The 20,345-nt window shown below is 47.0% G+C and overlaps 1 protein-coding gene across 1 annotated transcript; it reads right to left on the bottom strand.

Annotated features, from left to right (window-relative positions):
* Nucleotides 1-1,378: 1,378 nt before the first annotated feature.
* Nucleotides 1,379-19,975, bottom strand: LOC127300751 (uncharacterized). Its single transcript, XM_051330915.2, has 3 exons — nt 19,672-19,975; nt 19,158-19,345; nt 1,379-1,948 (listed from the first exon to the last, which is right to left on the bottom strand). Exons 1-3 carry the CDS (start codon nt 19,890-19,892, stop codon nt 1,734-1,736), a joined length of 624 nt encoding a protein of 207 aa, XP_051186875.1. The 5' UTR covers nt 19,893-19,975; the 3' UTR covers nt 1,379-1,733.
* Nucleotides 19,976-20,345: the final 370 nt, after the last annotated feature.

The following is a 20,345-nucleotide window of genomic DNA, read 5'->3' on the forward strand; positions in this document are numbered from 1 at the left end:
CCAGACCACCCAAATCCTTAGCCAACAAATCAAGCTCCAGTTAACCAGCGAGTGTCGATGGGCGCCCGAAGTGGCCTCTGGCTTCATCCAAATGAATCCCACCCCGCTCGATCTTCTCGATCTTTCTGGCAAGACAATAGCATGATCTTGAACCAATCTTGATCATACCCTTGTCTTGCTAATTATGTCCCAATTATTCAATTTGGGGAGTGCAATCATTTGACACACCGACGTGCACTCCCCAATTTGGGAAATCTAGAAGCCACATGTACCAGCGCATGAATTACAGCCCTAAGGGGAAATCTAAAAGCCACACCTACAAGCGAGTGCATTATAGCCCTAACAACCTCTGGCCAGTCACCGGAGATAGCTAAATCAACGGCGGTTGCCGCCGGTACCAAACCCTAATCGCTATCGAAATCTAGGCGATGGGGGACTTGTCGTGGAGAAATTGGGTGCTCTTGTGGGCGGAGGAACGCTCCGAGACCTGGACCGAACCGCTGGAGTCAGGAAAGAAGAGTCACCAGTGTTGGAGGCAGCCGCTAGAGGGGGTGAACCCCCCTCCAAATCAGGGAGGGTAGGGCCTGCAAACGCAGGTGCCTTGCCTGCCGCCACGCTATCGGGACCGGGGACCGTCGCTGATGACGATCCTCCGGTCAGATCTGTGATCTCTGAGGCGGCGACCACGTCGGCCGCCCTCGTCGCGCGTCGCCTCGAGCACACCGGGGACGAGCTCTTCAGTGCGGCTGCGAGGTTGGCGGCTCCGTCGTCCGCTAGCTTGTCGAGTTGGCGTGCCGCCCACACTTCCTGGCCAAACATCTGCCTGATGGTAGGGAGGCCGGCGGGCAAAGTGGGAGGAGGAGAAGCGACGGCCATGGAGAAACCGAGGGGGTGACATTGCAGGTTGGGCGGTGAAGGGAGTGTAGTGGGGAGTTAAGCTATACGTTCATTTCCCGACGTATCCCGCGCTTCCCAACGCATGCAAAGCAAACGACCAAATCGGTCATTCCTCCCGAGCTAACTTTTGGCATATTTTAAACATCATGTTGTGCAAAATTTTGATGCGACTCTTCTTAACGGCCGAATTTTGGTCCACAGGATACGGAAAAGGTTTTGTTAGCAATCAAACACGCCCTTGAAGAACAAAAACAATACATGCGTGTTTAATGAGTAGCCAAACTTGTTGCTAAACCGTGACAAGAAACAAAAAAGCTTAGTCGCGACAACTTTGACAACACATGGCAGACGTGTAACATACCAAACAAATTGGCAAAGCTGCTATTAACCAAACGTGCTCATGGATTTCCTTTTTAACACTGAAACTGTCCATTACCAAATAACAATATGAAACAACTACAGCAGTATCAGCATGTACTACTGACAGCCGTATTGCAACACTGCAACCAGCGAGAACATAGGATAGTTAACTCGCTTTTATCTGTAGTTTTCATGAATAATGAACCTCCAAAAGAATATGAGCTTTTCCTTGCTACCAATCCTAATGCAAATCTAGTTTCTGAGAGATATGACCTCCCTAGTGAACATTCGTCTAACCTATTATATGTTGTATCATTCGCCAGCACACCAGAAAAGAATTTCCTGTCCTCTCAGAAAAAAAAGAGCCTCCTGCCTACTTGGTCCAATGTGTTCTACCAGGGATGAGTAACAGAAAAATAATCACTGCATGCTAGCTATGTTCAGACTCCAGACCGAAGAAAGTCTCCACATGAAGTTCACTTCTCTTGAGATGGAGGTGGCGTTGGCGTTGGCGGTGGCGTTGGCTGTGACTTGCATGCCCTGCAGTCAGCTGGTGGTGGAGCTGCTTTGTTGTCGGGAACTGCCACCCTTATTGTTCGATGCTTCCCATCTTTAGTACGAACATCAAGGATCGCATCCATTATGAGTATCTCCCAGTCACTGTGCTTAAGAAACGAAAACCAAGATTCATCTGCAAGAAAAAGATGCAAGACAATATAAGAATTAGGTTGTCCTGTCAAATCAATATCCACAATCACTCAATGTGCGCATCAGTCCCTAATAAAAACTTATTTTAGTTATTCACTGGTGCTTCTGAATCCACATGATGTCCCAAAAAAAATTCAAGCATAAAACAGAAAGAGGTATCAACATTCTTTATCAACAACCATAGAGGTCAATCTGGACAGTGCTGCAATAATAAAATGGTCCTAGTCAAGTAGTCTTGGACGTGTGCTAGGGAAGTGTGGAATCAACTTAATTTATTTCAAAAGTAAAATTAACTTCACTAACAAATATTTGCCAACCCGTAAATATTCCTGTTATGGCTTTCTCTTCAAAAAAAAACAGCTATTCATTACTGAAATTAATATCACTAGAAGAATAGGATACAATAAAAAATCTTCTAAAACAGCTATTGCAATACCAATCCAAATGGACCCAATGCAGCTAAAACCTAAAGCTAAAGGCCAAGCAAGACCCAAGTGCAAACTTTGCCAACCAATCCTTTTTCCTTAGCTTATTCACCCATTATGCAGTTGTCTTTATTATAGTATCATGAGTGTCTTTATTTAGTAACCTGCCTAGAAATATTAATCTAGCATGGTATGCTTGATTTAGGGTTATCTTAGAGTTTAACACTGAAATAATGCATATCTATTTTGTACCTAAAAACCAATGGTGTGCCCTTCATCTATCCACCGCAGATCTAGCCGCTGTGTAGTGGAATTCCCATAAATAAAACCATACAAACTTATCATAATGAAAGAAAAATGCTAGTCCTACTTCTGGAAAGTTTCTCTCTTGTAGGTTGTAGGCTTGTAGCGATAATTGGAAGTCAATCATGTTAGGAGTAATCTTGTCAATGTAGTTGGCTAGTAGAAGGAGCTAGCTTAGTCATGAAATATCCATGTAGACAGAATCTAGAATTAGAAATGTTCCAGAGTGAGATATTTAGTAGTATGAAATATCTAGAGGTTGTAGAGTATTCTAGAAAATATGGTGTAGGGTTTGGATTGTGCCACATGGCAACAACCTAAAGGGTCATGTACAAGTATAAATAGGGATATCACCCCTCCCATGTAATCAGGCTTGTATCAGTGAGACATCTAATAAAGCTTCCTACTAGTAGAAGCCCTGTGTGTATGTGTGTGTGAAGCACCTCAAAACAGAGAGTTGTGAGTGTGAAGCTCATAAAGAGAGAGAGTCCTGGGTGAGAGCTAGTAGATAGCATAGCTCCAACAATTGGCATCAGAGCCAAGGTTGTGTTACCTAGAGTGAGATATGGAGAAGGATGGAGAGATTGTTTCCATTCGGTACCCTATGCTCACAAAGAGCAACTACTTGGCATGGTCCATCAAGATGAAGGTGTACATGCGTGCCCAAAGAATTTGGGATGTTGTCGAGCCAAAAGATCCGAAGGTGCCCCCGAGGAGAGTAAGGATCAAATGGCGTTGGCTGCCATTTACCAAGGGATACCAGAGGACATGCTCTTCTTTGTGTATGGAAAAGAGACAGCAAAGGAGACTTGGGAGGCCCTGAAGATTATACACATGGGTGCTGAGCGTGTGAAGGATGCCAAGGTACAAACCCTCAAGACAGAGTTCGAGGCTGCGCATGAAGGAGTCAGAAGCAATTGATAACTTCGCCTCCCGGTTGACAACCATCGTCAGCTAGATCCGAGCACTTGGTGAGGAGTTTGAGGAGACTTATGCTGTCAAGAAGTTCCTCCACGCTGTCCCCAACAAGTTTCTCCAGATTGTTTCAACCATCGAACAATTTGGTGATCTCAAGACCATGACAATGGAAGAGGCCATTGGGCGACTGAAAGCACACGAGGAGCGGCTACGAGGAACTGGTGATGTTGATGAGGAGCACTTGCTGCTGACCCGTTCAGAATGGAAGGCAAGACACGAGGCTGAGAACTCGTCGCGAGGATGAAGGCTTGGTGGATGTCGAGGCCGTGGCCGTGGACGTGCTTGTGATAAGTCTGAGGTGAAGTGCTACAACTGTCCTAATTTTGGACATTATGCCTATGAGTGCCCAGAAAAGAAAAACAAAGCATTCTTTGCGAAGGCTCTGAGTGACGACGATGAGCCAGCACTCCTGTGAGAGGGGTGGTGAAAGTGGCCCAACAGTGTGATACTGTTGGAGAGTGTGCACAGGCGGTGGTGTGATACCATCGTCGTAGAGTGCGTTGGTGTGAGGTCAACCACTACGGTGTAATGTCGTTGTCAGTAGAACAGTTGGTGTGAAGCCAATGACGGTGGTGTGATGTCATTGCCAAGTGAAAGAGTCGGTGTGAGGACGAGAGTGGTGTGATGCCACGGGCACATGGAAGGTCGGTGTGAAACCGAATCGGTGGTGTGATGCCATCTTATATGGAGTCAGTGTGAGGCTGACAAGCAGGGTGTGACGTCGTTGCTTGACGTGAGGCGGTGCGAGGCGGTCACAAGATGAAGTGCATGGTCCATGTAATCTGAATTAGGGGATATAGTTGATAAGACAAGATTACGGGAGAGATTGTTAGGAGTAATCTTGTCAATGTAGTTGGCTAGTAGGAGGAGCTAGCTTAGGCATGAAGTATCCAAGGTATATAGACAGAAATCTAGAATTTGGAATGTTCTAGAGTGAGATATTTAGTAGTATGAAATATCTAGAGCTTGTAGAGTATTCTAGAAAGATGGCGTAGGGTTTGGATTGTGCCACATGGCAACAATCTAAAGGGTCATGTATAAGTATAAATAGGGGTACCACCCCTCCCATGTAATCAAGCTTGTATCAGTGAGACATCTATTAAAGCTTCCTACTGGTAGAAGCCGTGTGTGTATGTGTGCAAAACAGAGAGCTGTGAGTGTGAATCTCATAAAGAGAGAGTCCTGGGTGAGAGCTAGTAGGTAGCCATAGCTCTAACAAATCAATGCCCTTGACAGTTCAGGCCGAATGCAACAGTCTAAAAACAAGCGAGACTAAACTAAATATGCACGGATGAGGTCTACTAATAGGCCTAGTACAATCCCGTGTACAAACAGGATCCAAAACTAACCTGCTCAGGCCGTTTGAACACCCGGATCACCAGTACGATTACAACTCAGAGGATTCCTACACCACCCACAGTGTCTCCTCTGTGATCAGGAGTTGGAAACCATGCCGCACCTGCTGACGGCTTGTCCCTTGTCACGCCAGGTCTGGCATGAAGTTCTACGCTCCGTGTGCCCTGCCAACCACCGGAGCGACAAAACTTGCTGATTGAATGGTGGCACGGCGCCAAACCTGTGATGCCGAAACCAATGCGCAAGGGCCTGTCCTACATCATACTTCTGACGCCCTGGATGATCTGGAAACAGCGGGATGGCTGCGTCTTCGAGGGCACCCAACCTTCTGTCTGTTAGATGTATATATTGTATATTGTATTTTCCTCATATGTTAGGGGCTTCCTGCATATTTGCACTTGTACTATATAGTGTGGCCTTTGGCCCCTGGTAATACAACAAGTCTATTACCCTAACACGGTATCAGAGCAATAGGTTTAGCTCCTCTCCTCTCCTCGCAACTGCCACCGCCGCCCGCCCCGGCCTCCGGCCGCCGCCTCTCCCCCGCCGCCCGTTCGCCCCGCCCCCCCGGCCCCCGCCGCCCGTTCGCCCCGCCGCCCGGCCCCCGCCGCCCGTTCGCCCGGCCGCCGCCTCCCGGCCGTCCGCCCCCGTCTGCCTCCGCGTGCGCCCTCCCGTCTTCGCGTGCGCCCCCGTCTGCCTCCGCACGTGCGCCCTCCCGTCTCCGTGTGCGCCCTCCCGTCGCGTGATCTGTTTCGTCCCATAAAAAAAAAAGAGAGCTATGTCTTCCTTGTCAGGCTATCTTGCAATTCCTCGCTGCCCGGTGATTTTTGATGGCGCGAATTTTCCTGATTTCGCTATCTTTATGCGCGTCCACATGCGCTGTCTTCGTCTTTGGGGTGTGCTTTCTGGCAAGGTCCCCTGTCCGCCGCGCCCCACTGCTCCTACGACACCTATTGCACCGACGCTCGTTGCCCTTGCGCCCGATGCTACTCAGGAGGTCAAGGATGCAGCCAAGAGTGGGTCAAGGATGCAGCCAAGAGTGTTGATGATACTGCTCTGGCTGAGTATGACCGGAAGGTCCAGGAGTATTCTACTGCTGTTGCGACGTACCGGCTGGATCTGACTGACTACACTCACTGGATAGATGAGGATGCTCGTGCTGCTGTTGTTCTCACTTCCAGTGTTCTGCCTCAGTATGTTGCTGAGTTCATGGGTCTTCCCACTGTTGCTGCTCAGTGGGCTTTTCTTCGTCAGCGTTATCAGCCGTCTGGGGACGCTCTTTATCTGTCTGTGGTTCGCCAGGAGCATGCTCTTCAGCAGGGTGATTCCACTATTGATGAGTTCTATACTCAGAGTGCTGCTATCTGGCGTCAACTTGATTCTCTTTGTACAGGTGTGTGTGCCACCTGTCCCTGCTGTCTAACTGTGCGCGCGGATCTAGAGTTTCAGCGCGTATTTGAGTTCTTGTCGCGGCTCCGCACGGAGTTTGAGCCTCGTCGTGCCCAGCTGCTTGCTCGTGGTCGTGTTCCGCTCTCTGAGGAGACTCGTCTTCGTGGCAATCGGCCGTCATCGGTTTCCTTATTCCAACGATCAGTCTATTGGTTCACCGGGCAAGAAGGCGAAGAGTGCAGGACGTAGGAGACACGGCCTGAAGTGAAGCGCGGCAACAGGGGCTGGCATGATGCTGGGCAGGCCGACACGATCTTTGCATCAAGGACTCGTTCCCCCCGGTGAGTCCAATCGTGGTCCAGCCATGGAGAAGAGCGCAGGGCGCAGGAGATGCGGCCACAAGGGAGGCGGCTGGGACTGGCGTGGTTCTGCGCCGGAGAGGCAGGTCGGCGTTGTTGTCTCGTCAAGGACCCGTTCACGGAACGGCGGCCGGGGTGTACTTGCTGCTCGTGGTCCTCCTGTGTCGTCTGCTCGTGGTCCTCCTGTGCCGTCGGCTTCGTTGCGGTCTTCAGTACCGCCGATACTCTCTACTCCTCCGGTCCAGGGCCAAAGTCAGCCTCAGCAGCCTCGTGGTATGACAGCACCTCCTCGTCCTCCCTGCTCCTACTTTGGCAAGCCTGGCCACGATGTCTCTAGCTGCTGGAAGAGGGATCCCGCCACGTCGCCAGCATTCATGCTCGGAAGCAGGCTGGTTCTTCAGGATCTTCTACAGTTGCACTCTCTGATCAGGACATTATCTGTGATCTTCGTGGTCTGCTCGCTGCTACAGGCTCTTCCTCGTCTGGTTCTGTGCCTACCTCTTCTGGCACCGCGCGACCACCATCTTCTACACAGTCAGGTACATCATCCCCGTGGTATCTGGATTCTGGAGCTTCTTTTCATATGACTTCTGCGTCTTATATTTTTTCTGCTCTTCGCTCTCTTATTTCTCATGTCCGTGTTATCACGGCTGATGGTACCTCTCTTCCCGTTTCCAGTCGAGGCACCCTCTCTACTACCTCTTTCTCTGTTCCTGACGTTTCTCGTGTTCCTAGTCTTAAGATGAACCTTTTTTCTGCTAGTCAGCTTACTGATTCTGGTTGTCGCGTCATTCTTGACATTGATTCTTGTGCTGACCGTCGTACACAGGCCCTGGTTGGAGCTGGCCCTCGCAGCCTTGAGTCTCCAGGGCTATGGGAGTTAGTCTGGCTTCGCGTTCCATCCGCTAACACTTCATCAGTTCTCCTCCCGTTTATCGTCATTAGTGCATCGTGGTCTTCTGGGGTCTGTCTCAGGAGATGTGTCTTTAAATTGTCAGGGTTGTAGGTTAGGCAAACAGATTCAGCTTCCCTATCCTACTAGTGTGTCTGTATCTCAGCGGCCTTTTGATTTAGTTCATTCAGATGTTTGGGGTCCGGCTCCCTTTGCTTCAAAAGGGGGCCATCGATACTATATTTTATTCATTGATGATTTTTCACGGTACACCTGGTTGTTTTTTATGCGCTCTCGCAGTGAGGTGCTCTCTATTTATCAGCGCTTTGCGGCCATGATTCGTACTCAGTATTCCACGCCCATTCGTGTGTTTCGTGCTGATTCTGCAGGTGAGTATACCTCCCAGCACCTACGTGGTGTCCTTGCTGAGCAGGGCACCCTTGCTCAGTTCTCGTGTCCCGGCGGGCATGCTCAAAATGGTGTCGCCGAGCGTAAGCATCGTCATATTCTTGAGACTATGATGATTGCTTCCTCTCTTCCGCCACATTTCTGGGCTGAGGCTATCGCTACGTCGACTTACCTCATTAACATTCAGCCTTCTGCTGCCCTTCAAGGTGGCATTCCTCTCGAGCGTCTCTCTGGTAGTTCTCCAGACTACTCGACTCTTCGTTTATTTGGTTGCGTTTGCTATGTCCTCCTCCCTCCTCGCGAACGCACCAAACTGACCGCTCAGTCTGTTGAGTGTGTTTTTCTCGGATACAGTGATGAGCATAAGGGCTTTCGCTGTTGGGACCCCGTTGGTCGTCAGATGCGCATCTCTCGTGATGTCACATTTGATGTCACATTTTCATGGTTGTCCCTTCTCCTCGACCTCTTAGTTCTGATGCGCCCCCTTCGACCTCGGCGCCATCCTCTCCTCCGTCTAGTTCCCCTAGTTCTCCTCGTTCTCCGGCTTCGGACCCTTCCTCTGCTGTTCTCTTCCTCTTCTTCTGATGAGTCGTCTTCCGCCGATGAGCTTCCCTCTTCACGGCCTGTTCGTCAGCGTCGTGCTCCAGACCGTTACTCTCCTAGTCAGTATGGTCTCTCTATCGTCTCCGAACCGAATTCTTATCGGGATGCCGAGCGTCATCCTGAATGGCAGCTTGCCATGGCTGAGGAGATCGTTGCGCTTGAGCGCACTGGCACCTGGGATCTTGTTTCTCCCCCTTCTGGTGTTCGTCCTATCACGTGTAAGTGGGTCTATAAAATTAAGACCCGCTCTGATGGATCTCTTGAGCGCTATAAAGCGCGTCTTGTGGCTCGTGGTTTTCAGCAGGAGCACGGCCGTGACTATGATGAGACTTTTGCTCCTGTGGCTCATATGACCACTGTGCGTACTCTTCATGATGTTGCTTCTGTTCGACGCTGGTCTGTGTCCCAGCTTGATGTTCAGAACGCTTTTCTTAATGGCGAGTTGAGTGAGGAGGTTTACACGTAGCCTCCTCCTGGGTATTCTGTTCCCGATGGGATGGTTTGTCGTCTTCGGCGCTCTCTTTATGGCCTGAAACAGGCCCCTCGTGCCTGGTTTGAGCGCTTTGCCTCTGCGATGACTGCTGCTGGTTTTTCTCCTAGTTTTCATGATCCAGCGCTATTTGTTCACACTTCTCCTCGTGGACGCACTCTTCTCCTTCTCTATGTTGATGATATGATCATTACTGGTGATGATCCTGAGTATATTACCTTTGTCAAGGCTCGTCTTCGTGATCAGTTTCTTATGACTGATCTTGGTCCTCTTCGCTACTTTCTTGGGATTGAGGTCTCCTCCACTTCAGATGGTTTTTCTATATCTCAGGAAAAGTATATTCAGGATCTTCTTACTCGTGCTGCTCTTGGGGATGAGCGCACTGTTGAGACTCCTATGGAGCTTAATGTTAAGCTTCGTCCTACTGATGGTGATCCTCTTCCTGATCCGACACGTTATCGCCATCTTGTTAGGAGTCTTGTTTATCTTGCTGCCACTCGTTCTGATATCTCTTATCCTGTTCATATTCTGAGTCAGTTTGCCTCAGCTCCTACCACCGTTCACTACAGTCATCTCCTCCGTGTTTCTTCGTTATCTTCGTGGCACGATCACTCGTCGCCTTTTCTTTCCTAGTTCCAGCTCTCTCCAGCTCCAGTGCTACTCGGATGCCACGTGGGCGAGTGATCCTACGGACCGTCGTTCACTTTCTGCTTACTGTGTGTTTCTTGGTTGTTCGCTTGTTGCTTGAAAGACGAAAAAACAGGTATCGGTTTCCCGTTCAAGTGTTGAGGCTGAGCTGCGGCCTATGGCTTTGTTGATTGCTGAGGTGACCTGGTTACGGTGGTTGCTTCCAGATTTTGGGGTCTCTGTTACGACAGCCACTCCACTTTTGTCTGACAGTACAGGTGCTATCATTATTGCACGTGATCCGGTCAAGCATGAGCTTACCAAGCATATTGGTGTTGATGCTTTTTATACACGTGCTCAGGTGCAGGCTCAGGTTGTTGCGCTTCATTATGTGCCTTCAGATTTGCAGTTGGCGGATTTCTTTACAAAGGCACAAACCCGAGCGCAGCATAACTTCTTACTCTTCAACTCAGTGTTGTGGATCCATCATGAGTTTGAGGGGGGTGTTAGATGTATATATTTGTATATTGTATTTTCCCCATATGTTAGGGGGCTTCCTGCAAATTTGCACCTGTGCTAGGCACAATATATTGTGGCCTTTGGCCCCCTGGTAATACAACAAGTCTATTACCCTAACACTGTTGACGCAGTCGTCTCGCGTATCAAAGATGAATCTGCGCTTTGGGCTAGAGTCGGCGCCCCCCGTCTGAGATGCTTCTGCCGCAGACCTGGGGCGTTCACTGAGTTGTATTTCTTGCTTCCTTACCTTCTAGGAGGCTTGTAAAACTCTCTCTTTTCAATAAAATGAAACACAAAGGCTTTCTGCATTTTCTTGGAAAAAAACTAACCTGCTAGATTCCACTGCAATATTGCCCATCCAAACAAAGCTATGGGGTACTATGAGCCCAAGTCCAGTTCACTTGAACCACTGGTTCATACAACGAAATTACCCCAAATCTCTCTTCATACTAAATCTATTTTTCAATTTTTCTTGTTATTTTCTAGCACTGCACAAGTCCCGCTCACTTGAATCTTTGGTCTATAAAACGAAATTATCGCAAAGCTCTCTTCATACTAAATCTATTGTTCTATTTTTCTTTGTTATTTTCTAGCACTGTTTAGGTTGTCCACAAAAAAGATATCCATGGGTTTGAACCAGCTTTGTAAGAACTTGCTCACAAATTGGCAAGCTGGAACCCAAATAAAATAGTCAATCCAATCCAACCGCATCCACTCTAGTACAAAATAACATAAATGGTACTCCTGCAAACTCACAAGCTTAACTGAAGTCATGACTAGACCTGGCAGGGGCAGAATAACATTGGAAATATTCTGTTGTCTAGAAGAATCAAATAATCAACTTATACAATTCCAGCAATGGGATTCAACATATAAAAATGAGCCATAACTCGATGTAAATCAATAGTGACAAAACAAGGAATTAAATGCATAATACTAAGTTACTCATGTCAGCTATTCTATTATAACATGACAGAAATTGCAAGTGAGATCACAGAGCAGGCGACAAAATATACAACCTCGAATCAATGACTCAAGTCATATCACCAACTGATGTGATACTGGTGTAGATATTGCCATTTTAGCTATATATTTATAATTCTAACAAAACTTTCAAAACAGTGTTAATACAAGTTGGTAATACGCACAAATATAGATGGTATATATTTGATTATTTTTTTGACACTCAGTATATATTGGATTATTTTTTTGACACTAGGTATATATTTGATTATTGACAGTTAAACATTGATTAATTACCATTCATCCAGAATTATCATGTCCAACTTTCCAAATGAAAGCTATCAACACCAAGCAATTTATCCTGTGATCTGTTGTGCTAAAATTACTGATGGCGATGATACTCAAGCCAAGATGAGATATACTTATATGGTAACTGAACTACTCTATAGTAATCCATCCACGATAGTCACATACCAACAGAAGTCAAAGCTATTCGCAAGACTAAGCACGCACATGACGCATAGTTTTAAAGACAGACCAGTGAATGAACAGGTCAGGCTGTCAGTCCACTGGTTCACTGGTCCGGCTGCTGGTTCATTCGGTTTAATAGGTGGACCGTAATAAAGAAATAGAATTATATTTAGTAGTGTCATAGAGAAATTAAGTAGTCAACTAGGCTAACTTCCTATGAACAACAAACTTACAAAGTAGTTGTGATAAGACGGGTAGTGCGTTGGGGACAAAGTCACCAGTTGAGCCACACGACCGCGTTTCGTATCCCTCATCCAGCATTTAATTTCAACGCTGCAGACTATCAGAAATTTCTATCACCGTTAAGACCACCTTCCGGTTTGTTACGGTTTCGAGCAAAACTGGCGGTTCAACTGGATTTTTTCCCGGTTCACTTCCTTCTCCAGTCCATCTGCCATAACATACCAGGTGCTGGTTCTGGTTTATTCCGGTCGGACCAGCGGTGTCCAGTTATTTCAACTAGGCATGACGTCATACCATGAAACACATATGCCACATCAATGATATGGCATCAATGGCATGGTCCACAAAGATGCAATGCTACATAAAGGAGAGCGGTATTTTATCTCCGAGGGACAAGTTGGTCAAACCGCAACACAGGCAGAGCATATCCGCTTTGTGGTACAACACCAAGAATGTGCCTTGCCTCGCTCTGTAGCTTGAGGTGCTGCTCATATGTGAGTATTTTGATCACTAATGTAGTTAAGTTGTCATACTAGTTTTCATTCTTGTTGCAGTCTCAAATTTTATTTAGTTGGACTAGCACCATGATATCACAATAGTTTGCCAAATGTACTGCTCAGTTGGACTAGCACCTACACACCAACGACCCTCACATCTACCAAGTAACCCACCCTACAACCTTCGTACCTGACAACGGCTACAACAGTTACAGTATTCAAACATATTTCTCAAATCACAAATATTTGAAAGTTTTTCATCTTTCTTTTGCACTGTTAAATATTGTGAAGATACAACCGCTGGATCATGAGTATCGGGCTCCCCTGAGTCCCTATCCATAGCACTACGAGATTGATGATAGATAAGTGTGAATGGACAATTCCCTCTCAGACCGTGTACAACCCAAAGTTTTTACTCGTGGCCACATTTCATACAGTTTGCTTTCAGGTCGATGTTTTGATCTTGTCCCTACTTCATCATGTTACAAACTATGGATTTTAGTTGTGCGGTTGTGCCCACATAAGCCTAATCATAAACCAAACTACATAATCAATTAGCCTGGCTATAAACATAGTTTTCACCCTCCTTTTGAAAAGAGCCTATATGCTATTCATTACAAGCTAGTAGTTAATCAGCCTGAGTTTATACTACTATAAATGATATTAGGTGAATGGGCGAATAGACGTTGTTAAAGGTAAGGGGTGGCTTATAGACCACAATCAATCGACTAAGTCTACCAAAATGTGTACTGAGAGGTCCTTTCTTCAGCTCTCGTAATAACAATTCCTGCCACATCTAACAAACAAAGTAAGAAAGTGAAATAAATATTTGAGCAGTTATCCTCTGTCCAAATGTTAAATGTACAAAACATGCATCAGTTAAAGACTTCTCACTTTCTTTTCCAGAGGAGGCAAACCAACCAATTCGATTTAAAGCTAAAATCTGTTAGTGCTGTATTAATAGCTGCATGTTGGCTTTACGTTTGCTGCCTGCTGGCTTTCTATTTCTGCATCTTGGCTTTTCCTTTCTGCCCTTTTGGCATTCACCTGTACTTGTACTTATACTGGCCCCTTGGCCTCATTGTATTACAAGCTGTGTTCATCTTTACATGGTATGGTATCGAGCTAGGATTTTTTCCGATCACTTCTCTCCTCCTGCATGATGGAGATCGATCTTGTCCTCCACTCTAACGCAGTCCCACCACCAACTTTCCTCTGGCTGTGCCCCTAAGTTCAACGCAGGCCTTTCTTCTGCCAGGGTCGCCGCCATGGGTGGGTCCAACAGGGTGGAAGGGTGGGGCTAGGACCACCTTAAGAATTTGGCCCAATAGCCCTACTATATAAAATATATTTGAGAAAAAAAAACATCTCTAGAGGCAGCCCAAGAAGTAAAAGACCACGTACAGTCGTTGATAGTCCATATCTGTTCCTATCTTCTCTCAATAATCGGGGCGGCCGTCCTGGCGATCCCCAAACCTGCCCTAGCCCCGATAATGCAGTTCCAAACTTCTGATCGCAGGTAGTTTGTGTTCTGATTGGATCAAGCAAGGGAACACAATCGGAAGCGGCGAGCGAGCATGCAGTGCTGCAAATTAGCCAAGGTTCAAGAAAGCGTTATGCGTAATCGGTGCGGTCGTCTTCCGGTTAGCGCTTCAGCGTGCATAAGCGGCGCTTTTCCCCTCTTTTTTCTGCTTTTTTCTGCTTAAGCGCTTATGCAATCGATGCGGAAGGCCTCCGCATTGCGCTTTAGCGCGCATAAGCGACGCTTTTTTCCGCTTTCCCGAACCTTGAAATTAGCAGAGAGCAGAGGAGAGCAAGGGATCACCACAGTCGCACCTCGCGCGCATACGCACGGCCGGCCGGCCGGCTGCTTACGCAAGTATTTGATTGGTGATTCTCTAATCAGGTCTTGCTCTTTACGTCTCTCAACTATCAAGTCTCAAGTTGGAAATTTGATTAGCTTATTCTTATTGCACCGCAAAACTAGAACATTGATTCATGATACAAGAAATGGATTCATTGTAGTCGTACAATCTGGCTGATTGAGCGAGATATTTTTTTCCAAGGTAAAAGATGATGATATAATTGAGACTTTCATGGCTATGAAAAAGTGTTATCCCGAGAAGAGGAAGAAGTTTTTTTTTTAATTATTGCACTCATGTAATATTACTATACAAATATTTCAGATATTTATATGTAACCATTTAATTCTATGCTGCTTGTGAGACCTTATAAATATATTTATGTTGTTCTTATAGCAAATTTTATACCCATACTATTGAAGGTTATTTTTGTGGTATCGAAAAAAGATTGTATCTAGTTGCCCCACCGTAAAATCCTAGATTCGCCACTGGTCGCCGCTCCGACGATCCCCTGGCCGCCACCAGCTGGTCTCAATCGACATCGCCCTGGCTGGACTTCGTCACCTGTTGCATCACGTTTGCAAGGTGGCCCTTCTGACTGCAGTTGTCCGATCCCTCCTACGTGTTTCATCTTGCTGGCTCCTTGCTTGAGTGCTAGGAGCTATGTCTGTTCCTCGCTGCCCTGTGCTCTTTGATGGTCTCAATTACCGGAATGGGTTCAGCGCATCTGGGAATTTTTGACGGGCGAAATTCCTTGTCCACCTTGTCCTATTCGCCCTGTTCCGCCTCACATCCCACAAGGTGCGCCCTGTTCCGCCTCACATCCCACAAGGTGCTGATGCGTCTGCCCAGCAAATAGCGGCCAACAAATTTGCTGATGCAGAGGAGTTTTATGAGTCGCAATTTAAGGTCTACAAGCACTGGGTTGATGAGGATGCTCGTGCCTCCGCTATACTGGTTGAGAGCATGCTGCCACGGTTTTCTGCTGATTTACTTGGCCGGGCATCTGCTCACCTGATGTGGACACATCTTCGTGCCCTTCATGAGACTGCTGGTGACTCTTTGTACCTAGCGCTTGTGCGTCAAGAACATATACTCAAGCAGGGTGATCTCGCCGTTGATGAGTCCTATGCTCAGATATCTGAGCTGTGGCATCAGCTTGACTCTTTGGGACCAGATGTTTGTGGCACCTGCCAGTGTTGTGAGCGTCAACGCTCCAGCTTCGAGCTTTTCCGCCTCTACGACTTCTTGACCCGTCTTCGAGCTGAGTATGAGCAGACCAGATCTGGGTTGTTGGCTCGCCACCCTCGTGTGTCATTTTTGGAGGCTCTTGCTGCGGTCCGCACAGAGGAGATTCGGCTTCGTGGTGCAGGTTTGTTGCCACATCCTTCATCAGTTTTGGCGGTTCATACACCACCTGCTCGAGCTGTGCCTTCTTCATCAGTACATACATCTACTGATAATCAACGACCATGTGGATACTGTCATCGCACGGGACACCTTTTTGAGGATTGTGAAGAGGAAGAAGGCTAATGCTCGTCGTAAGAGTGGCACTGGAGGCTCCTCCTCTTCGAGTTCTACTCAGAATAGTCCCGCGGGGTCTGGAGCTTCTCATGTTACTTCGCCGCCTTACCGCATCTGCACCAACAGGTTTTGATGGCTCTGCTGCTCAGTCTTCCCGTGTTGAGACACCACCACCTCCTACCCCTCCACCTTCAGGTATATCACCATGGATTTTAGATTCCGGAGCTTCTTTTCACATGACTTCTGATTCCACCAGTCTTACATCACTTAGTCCTGTTCAAACTGCCGATGGCACCCCCCTTTCTGTCACAGGACTAGGAACTCTTTGTACATCCTCTTTTACTGTACCTAATGTCTCCTATGTTCCAAAACTAACCATGCAGCTCATGTCCGCTGGACAGCTTACTGACCATGGTTGTCGTGTTATTCTAGATTCTGACTCTTGTTGTGTTCAGGATCGACGTACGGGAACTCTGGTGGGTACTGGCCCCCGCCACCGTAATTCACAGCGCCTTTGGGAGCTTGACTGGCTTCATCTTCCTTCCGCTGCCTCTGCCGGTCTCTCCGTCACCACCTCCGCTGCATCAGCGGCATCATCCACGTCATCGTTTGCTCAGTGGCACCACCATTTGGGTCATCTATGTGGGTCGCATCTATCATCTTTAGTTCGTCGTGGTCTTTTAGGATCTTTGATTGGTGATGTATCCTCAGATTGTATGGGTTGTAAGCTTGGCAAGCAGATACAACTAACATATCCCACTAGTGAGTCTGTGTCACAACATCGGTATTATATTATTTTTATAGATGATTATTCCCGCTACACTTGGATATACTTTATGTCTTCTCATAGTGAGGTTCTCTCCATTTATATGAGGTTTGCTACCATGGTCCTCACCCAGTACGATCTCCCTATTCGTGTTTTCCGTGCCGACTGCTGGAGAGTATTTGTCAGGCCATCTACGTGGTTTTCTGGCTGAGCAGGGCAATCGCTCTCAATTTTCTTGTCCCGGTGCTCATGCTCAGAACGGTGTGGCTGAGCACAAGCATCGTCATCTTCTTGAGACTGCTCATGCGCTTATGATAGCATCTGCTGTTCCACCACATTTTTGGGCAGAAGCGGTGTCTACAGCTGCTCATCTATTTATCTTCAACCCTCCACTGCCCTTCAGGGAGTTATTCCAATTGAGCATCTTTATGGGGAGCCTGGAGACTATTCTAAGCATAGGCTTTTTGGTTGTGTGTGCTACGTCTTGTTGGCACCACGTGAGCGCACTAAGCTGACAGCACAATCAGCGCAGTGTGTGCTCCTTGGTTACACTGGTGAGCATAAGGGGTATCGATGTTGGGATCCTGTTGATCAGATGGATACGCATTTCTCGGGATGTGACTTTTGATGAGTCGCATCCTTTCTATTCTAATGTGTCTTATGGCTCTACGTCGACCTCTTTCGCCGAGCCGATTTCTTTCCTGACTTTTCCAGATAGTCCTGTCTCCACACTACACCTACCACCACCATATGCACCTCCTACCCCACATGCTTCTCCACCGACACCACCGGCTTCTCCACCGACGTCACCGGCTTCTTCACCGCCACCACCATCAGCTTCTCCACCACAACCACCACCATCGATTGTTCCATCTTTTCCTCTTTATTATACTCGGCGTCCACGACTTGACGGTTCTTCTAACAATCCATCTTCTTCGCTGCTTCCTTCTCTGTATTATCTTCGTGATCGGCGCACTATTAAGCCTCCTGATCGCTATGGTTTTGTCGTTGCCACGCTTGCGGACCCCACGCGCTGCAGGCATCTTGTAGGGAGTCTTGTCTATCTTGGTGTCACTCGTCCTGATATTTCCTATCCTGTGCATATTCTAAGTCAATTTGTCTCTGCTCCCACCCAACTTCACTATAGCCACCTTCTTCGTGTTCTCCGTTATCTTCGTGGGACCATCACTCGCTGTCTCTTCTTTCCACGCTCTAGTCCTTTAGAGCTCCAGACTTACTCTGATGCGACTTGGGCCTATGATCTCTCTGATCGCCGATCTCTTTCTGCCTACTGTGTCTTTTTGGGTGGTTCTCTCATCGCATGGAAGACTTAAAATCAGACCGCGGTTTCCCGTTCAAGAGTTGAGGCTGAGTTGCAGGCTATGGCTTTATTGACAGCCGAGGTCACTTGGCTACGATGGTTACTTGAGGATTTTTGTGTTTCGATTTCAGCACCCACTCCTCTTCTATCAGACGGTGCAGGTGCTATAAGCATTGCTCGAGACCCTGTGAAGCATGAGCTCACCAAACATATTGGGGTTGATGCTTCCTATATGCGTTCACAGGTGCAGAACCAGATTGTTGCTCTTCGGTATGTGCCTTCAGAGGTTCAGCTGGCTGATTTCTTCACAAAGGCACAAACTCGAGCTCAACACAGGTTTTACCTCTCCAAACTCAGTGTCGTGGATCCGTCATGAGTTTGAGGGGGGTGTTAGTGCTGTATTAATAGCTGCCTGTTGGCTTTACGTTTGCTACCTGCTGGCTTTCTATTTCTGCCTCTTGGCTTTTCGTTTCTGCCCTTTTGGCATTCACCTGTACTTGTACTTATACTGGCCCCTTGGCCTCATTGTATTACAAGCTGTGTTCATCTTAACAAAATCAAGGGAACGCAGATTGGTGATTGGTATGTTCACAAGAAAACTAGTACACAATAGGACTACATGCGACAATTTGTAAGCAAATATTGGAATTCAATTATTTAATTCTAAGGTTTACAACCTACAAAAAATGTTATCTTTAACAATTCATGTAAATAGGTGATTGCTGTGAGAAAGATATTTCAAATTTCAATTATGTCTTTTGTCCATTTATGATATTAGGATTAGTTTGTTCATTCTTTGAAAATGGTGCTTAACTGACAAGTAGATTCAATACTTATCGTGATAGCTCTTAGCATAATACTCCCTCCGTCTTTCAATACAAGGCCACTACCAAAACTATATTTTCCATATATAGTACAAGGCCACTACTGTCTCTTTCCAATAAGAATTGATTAGATTTCTACCTCGTAACATGGTGCTTATTAGTGTGGACGTTGCATGCAGCCATAGAGAAACAAGCAGCACATGCAACATGACTTATCAGCTTAGAACATTAGGGTTTTTTCAAAACAATTAATTATGCTATTTATTAGTAGGCTTTGTTTTCTTGGTATCTGAATAATGAGATATCTTATCCATCTATGCTTAGTAAGGAATGTAAGGACTTGAACACAATTGTGATGTCTATGGCACGCACCTCCAAGTCGAACCGCCTTGAACTTAAGAAGCCCCTCTCCTTGGGGCCCCAGCACCGGGAGAGTGCAGGAGACGGAATGCCCCGCATGGTTTACAGCAATGGAAGCGCTGTACCAGGGACCCCGTGTGATGGGCTCGCCCATTGCAGACACTATGTGCTGGTTCTGGGTAGCCTTCTCCATTGCCTGTCTGCAACAAGAGTAGAAAAAAGAGTTAGCCCTGGCGATACATCTCTTCTGGAAAACAAAATATTTGAGTACACAAGGAGCAGAAATCAACATTAGCAGCAGGAGCACGCATCCTACAAATTCAACAGAAACAGACTCATCGTCCACGTGCTACATATAGATTAAGAACTACACGCAGCGGAGAGATACAAACATGTGAATACAAAGAACAGGTAAACAAATCCACCCAGGAAGTGGTGATCTTAGGTTTATCTTGCCGATCAAGGGAAGTTACACACGAAGTGTAGAGGACGGCGAGAAATGGGAGGCGTAGGTTTGGGTTTGTACCTGGAGCAGGAGAGGAAAACGGAAAGGTCTCCGACGGCGCTGGCGGCGACGGCGCCGGTGAGCCCCAGCAGCGAGAGCGCGGCCGCGCGACGGGCCCATGCCCCCACGCCCTCATCAGACGGCGTCAGCGGTGGCGGAGGGGGTTGTGCCTTAGATTTGGGCTGGGCGGAGAGGCGGCGGAGGAGTGGTGCGGAGGTCGTGTGACGGCGAGCCGCCAACATTTTCGTCGGCGGAGGGAGAAGGGGAGGAGAGAACCCGCAGTTGCGTTGTGTCTGAGTTCTAGTGCAGCCAGTTTCTGCCTTGTGGGCCCTTCCGCCCCCTTCTTTCTTTCTCACGAAGAATTAGCCTTCTCAGCATTATAATGCGAAAAAATTAAATGTAGATTAAGCAGGACGTGAGTGATTTGTCTATGTATCTATATACTTCCTCCGTCCCTAAAAACGTAAGGCATCTAAAATTTAGTTAAAAGTCAACATATTTTAGCTTTGATCAAATTTATACGTAAAAATATAAACATTCACAACACCAAATCAATATAAATAGATTCACCAGAAATTGTAGTTTCTCAAAATATCCATTTGATATCGCAGATATCCACATTTTTTTGTATAAACTTGGTCAAACTTAGAAGATGCTTCTTTGATGCTTTATTGGGTTGACTTGGCACATGCTTA

This window comes from Lolium perenne, chromosome 5 (genome assembly GCF_019359855.2).
Source record: "Lolium perenne isolate Kyuss_39 chromosome 5, Kyuss_2.0, whole genome shotgun sequence".
In the NCBI taxonomy this organism is placed as follows: Eukaryota; Viridiplantae; Streptophyta; class Magnoliopsida; order Poales; family Poaceae; genus Lolium; species Lolium perenne.

Bases quoted from the DNA above. Each gene is read 5' to 3' on its own strand.
- LOC127300751 (XM_051330915.2), bottom strand. From the start codon at position 19,892: ATGTTGGCGGCTCGCCGTCACACGACCTCCGCACCACTCCTCCGCCGC. The intron at 19,346-19,671 runs GTACAAACCCAA...CTCTTGTTGCAG, and splicing joins GTTTTCCTCTCCTGCTCCAG to ACAGGCAATGGAGAAGGCTA. The intron at 1,949-19,157 runs GTGCGTGCCATA...TTTTTCTTGCAG, and splicing joins CAAGGCGGTTCGACTTGGAG to ATGAATCTTGGTTTTCGTTT.